Source organism: Microtus ochrogaster, chromosome 5 (genome assembly GCF_000317375.1).
Source record: "Microtus ochrogaster isolate Prairie Vole_2 chromosome 5, MicOch1.0, whole genome shotgun sequence".
Lineage (NCBI taxonomy): Eukaryota > Metazoa > Chordata > Mammalia > Rodentia > Cricetidae > Microtus > Microtus ochrogaster.
In genome coordinates this window covers 94,479,499-94,487,872 of record NC_022012.1, presented here as the reverse complement: position 1 = coordinate 94,487,872, position 8,374 = coordinate 94,479,499, and the positions used below count along the sequence as shown (strand labels likewise).

Here is an 8,374-nt window from a genome sequence, read left to right as displayed (position 1 = left end):
GTCCTCCTGTGTGATGCAGGATAGTGTGAGCGCGTCCTCCTGTGTGATGCAGGATAGAGTGAGCGCGTCCTCCTGTGTGATGCAGGATAGAGTGATGCTTGTGGGTTTTTTCTTGCTCAGTATGGAATACAAAAATGAATAAATTGACATTTGTGTGTGCAGATGCCCAGAGTGAAGACTTTCAAAGGATGAGCTTAGGGGAGGCAGTTCAGTGTGGTGCTTGCCTTGCAGTTAGGATGAGTTCAATTCCTGTAGCCCACATGGAAAACCAGGTGTGTAGGAATTACCCCAGCAGTGGGGAGGTGGAGATTGGCAGATCCTTGAGGCTCCCTTGTAAGCCAGCCCAGCCTGCTTGGCGAGCTGCAGGCCAGTGACCTGTACAGTCTCAAAAAAAAAAAAAAAAAGGTGGTCAGAGTCTGAGGAAGATACTGAGGTTATCCTTCCCATGTGCACACACATGCACACACAAGCACACATATGCACACATACAAACAAGCTCACACATGTACCCCTCTTACACAGAAACTTAGAGAATGTGATTTTTCGTCTCATTTTCTTGAAGCACTTGGGATCAGATCCAGGGTTTTGTGCATGTTGAACAATCACAGTGAGCTGTGTCTCTGGCCCACTTTCTCTTTATGTATAAGCAGACATGCTCTGATTTTTAGGGGTGCTACTGAAGGGCGTAAACACTCATCCTGATAGTAGTTCTTGTCTACAAATAGACGGCAGGCCAGCCACTATCACCAAAGTCTAGAGGCCCAAACTGACCTGAAGTGCCATGGGGGCAGATTTGACAAAATGACCACACCTGTATGTCATACCATGTAGGAATGGCAGACGCATGAGGGAAAGAAGACTCCTGGGTTACAGTGTCGTGTGGGAGGAGCCTTTGCTCTCCTGTGATCACTTGTCACTGTCCACTGGGTGTCGCCCATAGAGCTTCAGGAGGACGCAGGGAGAATGAGGGACTGCGATGCCTGGCTGTGCAGCCTGTGGAAATGCTTAGCTCAGACACCACTGCATCCTACACAGCAGCAGACACTACTGCATCCTACACAGCTCAGACACTACTGCATCCTACACAGCTCAGACACTACTGCATCCTACACAGCAGCAGACACCACTGCATCCTACACAGCAGCAGGAGACACCACTGCATCCCACACAGCAGCAGACATGCAGCGTGTGCTTCACATGAAAGGCGGCTGCCCTGCTCCCCTCCCTGCATACTCCCAAGCTTCTTGGGCTCTGTCCTGTCCTGGAGTGAAGGGAGATGCTGGGGGGGAAGGGGATGCAGGAGTCACAGGACCGGCTTCCTTGAGAGTACAAACTCCTTGTAAACCCCGAAGGAGCTACTATGCATTATCTCACTGAAACAAAGACAAACCATGTAATGTTTCACTGTGCGGCTTTTCCTGGGGAGATGTAAGCAAACCCAGGGACCAGAGAGAACGTCCTGCTCTAGCAGGACCTGGGTTCCATTCTCAGCACCACACGGTGGCTCACACCATCTGTAATTTAGTGTCAGGACATCTGATGCCCTCTTCCAACCTCTGGGGGGCACCAGGACCTGTATGTGGTACACATACATTTATGCAGACAAAACACTTATACATATTAAAATAAATCTAATGGTATTAAAAGATAAAATAACTACAAAACATTACCAATGGGTAAAGAAAAAAGTAACCCATTTATTGTTGTTTTTCAAGCTCTTTTCCATAACTTTTTATAAATTAGCATTTGTCTGGTAGTTTTTCTGATGATCAGATGATTTTTATTTTTCTGAGGAAATTTCTTAAGTTGGATTGAGGCTGCTGCACACACAAGCTCTGTAGGAGTCAAATTCCCTTCTCAGGATCCTAAGAATTTGACTCTGATTTGCATTTTGTTTCAGAAGCCAAGGGCTGGACACATGCTGCTAGAAAAATACAGCTGCTGCCCTTGATTGCCCAGACTTCCTAGTTGTCACAAAATAAAAGACTTCTCTCCTTGTGCTCCTGGCTTGAGGCTCCGTGAACAGAGGCGACCTGCTGGCTGGTGGCCAGAGAGGTCCTGCTCCTCACCCTGGAGATGCTGAACTCAGAGCTGATTTCCCGTGGCCCTGCTCTCTTTGCTTTTCCCTGTAAACACTGCTTAATCAAACTGCTGTGTTGAACCGGCTTTTTGTTTATTGGTTTAAAATTCCCACTCGACCCCTTCACACACTACTTCTCTCTTTTCTTTTGTTTAGGATACAGTTTTGTGAGTTTTACTTTTAAGAAAATGCTCTGGCGTCTGGTGTGGTGCTCACCTGTCCAACGCTCAAAACCCTCAAGTCATGAGTTTGAGGCCAAAATGGTTGCGTAGTAAAACCTTGTCTCTAAAACATCAAAGCACCCAACTTAAAAACAAAGCATATCACTGATGAATAATCACAGTCGTGGCTCTAAGACCACCTTTCTTTCGTGGACAGGCGCCTTCCACCCAGCTCTCCATTCAAATCTGTATCTTGTTCCATGTCAGCCCTTCCGATAAGCAAGTCAGAATGTCTGTGGTGCTGATGCAGGAGGGAGCCCCTGGCAGATTAGGATGGAAGTGGGGTAGAGGCACCAATTCAGCAGCAGCTAGTCAGGTACCCACTCCAGAGCTGTTTCATTTCTGGGCCCCAGATCCTGCAAGTTGTAGGTTGTTTTCTGGGCAAATGGTCAGGCTTGATCAGGTAAGGCAAGAGCATTTCCTTCCTATGTAAACTTTCTCCTTTATAAAAGTGATGTATGTCTGCTGTCAAAGTCTAAAGATGGGGAGATGGCAGCTGGCTCCATGTCCCTTCCAGATGCTCTGCACCCAAAGGAAATGAGACTCAGGGGGACTTTGTTTCCATTTTTGAGCTGATTCCCACCAGGACTCCAAGGGGCACAAACAAGGGTGCAGATTTTAGAGAGATGGGATGGGCCAGGAGGTGGGTGCGACTCCAGCTACAAACACCGGAAGGTTCCTTCTCATCCACATGTAACACATTTAATGATGTCATATAGAATTGTGCCCCCTCCTCCCAGGAGCCACTGCTTATTTCTCCTCCATCTTTTGAAATCTTCCAGGAAAGACTCATTTCCTCCCCCTGTCTTTTTCCCGTCAACAGTGAGAGTACCCATCTTCAATGTCCATCTCTTGCTGACATCCTCACCACCTTCTAACTTTCTTCCTTTAAGACTGAGTGGTGTCACCATACTCTTTCTCCATAGGTCGTTCAGATAGCTGAGGGTGTTGGATCTCTTCACAAGGCACCAGGCAATGCTGGGTTCATAGAAAGCCTTTTGGGTGGGGCTGTGCTTGCGCTGTGTGGTGTTCATAGAGGCCATGCTCTTTCCATCTCATGTTATTAGGCACTTACTTCCTAATGATGCTGGAGGACAAGGGAATGAGGGGCACACGGTAGTCAGTGTCTCACTGCCGTGTGTGGAGAGGACAGTTAAGATGACAACCAGCCCATCAGTGTGTGACGATTATCATGTTGTGAGAGAAACCACACCAGGCACTGCAGTGGTGTGGAGAATTCAGCTCTCACTGACTGTGACTCAGGCCACAGACACTGCTGGTGCTGGGATGGCCCCACCCAGGTGCTGTAACTGAGGAGGACGCTGTGCACCCAGCACACTGCTCGGCAATGCACAAGCCAAACATTCTGTGCAAGACTTTGCAATAAACTTTTCTACAAAGCTCCAAGAGCCGCACATGGTATCAATATATTATATTAACTTATTTTAAAAGAGTACATCAAAATAAGCTAGTAACTGTTGGGTTGACCACATCAGAGAGGGCTAGTACAACTCCTGGCCTGGTTGGTTGTTTATGTCAGAGGCCATTAATTCAAGAGTCCCTGAAAGTTAACCGAAAGGATCCAGGAACTTTAGGATGGCCACAGGTTGGGGACGGTGTCAACATGAGGTCTTTCTTTTTGCAGCATGCTCTCTTGGCTCTGAAGTTCATCCTTGCCTTTGCCATCCCTGATAAACCACGGCACATCCAGATGAAACTGGCCAGGTTGGAATTTGAATCTTTGGAGGCCCTCAAGCAGCAGGTAAGCCAGGTATTCTTCTATCGCAGGGGTCAGGTCTCTCTGTGCTTTCCTTCACATTGAATTGCCAGTGAAATAAACACGTGGGCTCCACAGAGGATGGGACAGCCCCACCCAGGTCCTACAGTGTCAGCAGGAAATGCAGGCAGGAGCCTGCAGGCCACAGGAAAGGATGCGTGGAGAGGAGAGGAGAGCAGAGCAGGTGTCTAAGAACCAGGCCTGAGCGGCTCCCACCGTTTCTAACGGCGCCCTTCATAGAAACACAAGGGAGAGGAAGCCAGTACACAGGATCCTGAATAGTGTTTTGCAGACTGAGGGAGACTGAAATCCTGTGGGCAGAGCCATAAAGAATGCCCTGAAGATTGTTTTCATGTTCTACTAGCAGAGAAAGAGAGGAGAGAGAGAGAGAGAGGAGATAACAGAGGGAGGGGCTCACTGGAATTAACCCTGTTGATTTTCTGCCTATGAGGAGAGGGAGCAGAAGGCCATGAGCACCTAGGTGCTCAACCCATTTACCTGCAGTGAGACACCTCACCTCATCTCAGGGACCAACCTGGGCTCATCACCTCTTGGACCACACAGTCTCTGGAGAACTGGAGGTGGACATGTGAAAAGCTGACCCTTTGGTAGATTGAGGACTCTCAAGGCAGTGTACAGATGGAGACCCCCATGTCAGTGCTGTGCCTAATATGGGGGTTCAACCCAGGAGACAAGAGAGTCTGGTCCCCAGACAGCTGGGCTCCTTGTCCCATGGCAGGTGACAAGACTCAGTTCCTGGGTCTGCTAAAGAGATGGGTCTGGGGTGTCTTCACCTTCAGCTCGGCCTTGTTCACACTCCTGGTGCCCCTTGTGGAGCAGCCCTGTGGCGGTGCGCTCCATGCTGGAGAACTAGGTCGGGTATATACCGGGAGAGGCAGACATATCGTGGCTGCAGACATAGAGGCTCGCATATTTAAAGCCCATAAGGTGAATATTGAAAGCAATAGGAAGCTGGACATTGTGGCTAGGTGGGTCTGTGAGTGTTTGGTCATCCTGGACTATAGAACAGGTTCTAAAATGGCCAGGGCGACAGAGCAGTGAAATCCTGTCCTAAGAAAAAGTCAGGAGGCATATTGTAAATTTTATATAAAATCATGTTTTCTTTCATAAGAGTAAACAATCTTAAATATTGAAAATTTCCCATTTACAGGAAAAATTAGAATATAAGGCCTTTAGATGGTAACTTATCTAATAATATGGATAATCTACATGAAAAGTGTCTTTAAACTCTCTTGGAATCAGAAAATTCTAATGTCTGAGGAGATGGCTCAGTAGGTAGAGCATGGGACCCAGAGTTCGTATCCGTAGAACCCTCGTGGCAAACACCTGCAATCCCAGCCTCAGGAGGCAGCGACAGGAACCCCCCCCCCAGCAAGCTGGCCAGCACTGTGAGCCATAAGGCGTCTGGGCCTGACTGAGAGACTCCGCCTCTGTGAATAAGGTAGAAGGGGGGTTCCTGACATGAACTTCTGCATGCACCCACACACTTGTGCACAAACACACGTGTGTGTACATGCACACACACATGCACATATACATATGTGCCCCCACACGCATACACACACTTGAAAACAGAAAAAGGAAAAAGCATCCGGTATTGTGGAAATGTGGTGTCAGCTAATGTGCAGACACAAACGAGGGACAGGTCAGCTTTTCTTCACCTTTCCCACTTATCCTGGTGCTGGGAAGAGGACGCCCTGCGTGTTCAGAGCACCCTGCCCGTGCCTCAGCACCGCAGTCTGCAAGGGCCGTTCCCAGAGCTCGTGTTTTCTGCCTCCATCAGCCTGGCATTCCACCATCTCTGTCTGCCTTGTGTCTAGGTGTGGCTTCAACTCCCTGCCCTGCCCTTTGCCACAAATAGAGAGGCTTCTGGTCACAAGGCCAGTTTCTGGGCCCAGGTTTAAAATGGAGCTATGAGCTGGGTGATGGTGGCTCATGCCTTTAATCCAAACACCCGGGAGGCAGAGGCAGGAGGATCTCTGTGAGTTTGAGGACAGCCTGGTCTACAGAGCTAGTTCCAGGGCTGTCCTTCACTTCCCCTGTAAAGTGATTACAAGTTAGTGGTCAGGGCTGGAGAGATGGCTCAGCAGTTTAGAGCATTAACTGTTCTTCTAGAGGACTCAGGTTCAATTCCCAGCACCTACATGGCAGCTCACAACTGTCTGTGTGTTCAGTATCAGGGGATCAGGCACCCTCACACAGACATATATACAGGAAAAACACCAATAAAATAAAAGAAAATTTAAAAAGAGAAATTGTTAGTTTACAATAAAAGTTCTGCTATGCCCAGATGGCTATTATATTATTCTAGTTTACATCAACCCAATTCCCATTTTAAGAGCAAAATGTGGTTAAAATGTTTAAGCCATCTATTCCTAAAGAAGGCTGTACATTTTAGGCATAGAACTTTAAAAACACACGTGTGTGTGGGCCAAGGGCCTGATTTCCTGAATCTAAGGCAGCATCTCAGGACCTACATGTTAAAGCCCCTCCTGTTGTCCCACCTCCTCCCCAGTTCCCATCCCAGAGCTAAGCACAGCCGAGGGCCTAGATGAGCAAGCTTAAGCAGCTTCTGTCACCATGCCTGTCAGGTGATCCGCTCACACTGGGCCTGGGATTGACCTTTTTTTTTTCCTTTTTTTTTTTTATTGAGAAAAGGAAAAAAAAGTATTCCCCTTCTCCCAGCCTCCCATTTCCCTCCCCCTCCTCCCACCCTTCTCCCCCTCCCCCCACTCCTCTCCCCCTCCCTCTCCAGTCCAAAGAGCAGTCAGGGTTCCCTGCCCTGTGGAAAGTCCAAGGTCCGCCACCCTCCGTCCATGTCTAGAAAGGTGAACATCCAAACTGGCTAGGCTCCCACAAAGCCAGAACATGAAATAGGATCAAAACCCCGTCCCATTGTCCTTGGCTTCTCATCAGCTCTCATTGTTCGCCATGTTCAGAGAGTCCGGTTTTATCCCATGCTTTTTCAGTCCCAATCCAGCTGGCCTTGGTGAGCTCCCAATAGATCAGCTCCACTGTCTCAGTGGGTGGGTGCACCCCTCGTGGTCCTGACTTCCTTGCTCATCTCCCTCCTTCCGCTCCTCATTGGGACCTTGAGAGCTCAGTCCAGTGCTCCAGTGTGGGTCTCTGTCTCTATATCCATCCATCACCAGATGAAGGTTCTATGGTGATATGCAAGATATTTGTCAGTATTGCTATAGGATAGGGTCATTTCAGGTTCCCTATCCTCATCTGCCCTAGGAACTAACTGGGGACATCACCATGGGCTCCTTGGAACCACTCTAGGTTCAAGTCTCTTGCCAACCCTAAGGTGGCTCTTAACCAGCATGCCAGCGACCCTGACTTGGAGACCTGGATACCACGGTTAGAGAGCTCAGAGCCCTCGCTGCACCTCCCAGGGAGAAGCAGAGCTCTGTCCCTTGCAGTGGGTGATTGTCATTCCTAAACACACAGGCAAACTAGGCCTCAGGGTGAGAGCAAGCAGGGGGCTCATTTGCATTGGCATTTGAAGGCTCAGCTGAGACCTTCAGGTTAGCTGGATGGAGACTGCTGCCCCAGGATGCGCTTATGTCTTCACAGACTGGCTTATTCAGTATCCAGTGATCTTAAGACCAAATTAAAAATAGAAAGGAGCTAAGAACCATTTGGTAACTGGAGTTCAGTACATACCTGGGAGCAATCAGTAGCCACTCTGGGCAGCCACGCCTTGCTGAGTTCAGAGAAAACACACAAGCCAGGGACCAGGGACAGAAGCCTAGAGCCTCCCAGAAAGTGGGAAGCCTCTGAAATCAACTCAGAGAACAAGACAACAACCAAAATCAGCACAGGATATGGCTCAGAAGGGCTGGAGGTCGGTCCTCACCAGACACTGCCTGTCTAGCTGGGATAGACTGGGAAGAGAGCTTGCTAGGCATGAGCAGTGCCCTGGGTCCTTCCCCATTACTGGAAGAATGAACATTGTCTTGGTTTCCTGGGGTTAAATGCATTTTTACCATTTCTCCATCATCTCCTGAGAGCTTCAGAATGTACCCTTTCCCCACTTCTCTGTCCTCACACAATGGGAAACAGACAACATTTTTGACGGTGCATGGAAGAGTTCACAGCAGAGAATGAGGATGTGTAAGTGTTTGACTCTTACACACAGACTGGTGTGATGATCTGCCAACACCCGGATCAGAATGGCATGTTTGGAGCGGTGTGTGGGTCACACACCTGGATCAGAATGACATGTTGGAGCAGTGTGTGGGTCACACACCTGGATCAGAATGACATGTT

At 48.7% G+C, this 8,374-nt stretch overlaps 1 protein-coding gene across 4 annotated transcripts in view; it reads left to right on the top strand.

Annotated features, from left to right (window-relative positions):
- Ano10 (anoctamin 10) overlaps positions 1-8,374 on the top strand; it is a 113,116-nt gene that overhangs the window by 81,080 nt on the left and 23,662 nt on the right. For all 4 annotated transcript variants that reach the window (XM_026778979.1, XM_026778977.1, XM_013346641.2 and 1 more), the window contains one exon: positions 3,947-4,063. In XM_026778979.1, the coding sequence (XP_026634780.1) occupies positions 3,947-4,063 (117 nt within the window). The remainder of the gene's footprint in view (positions 1-3,946; positions 4,064-8,374) is intronic.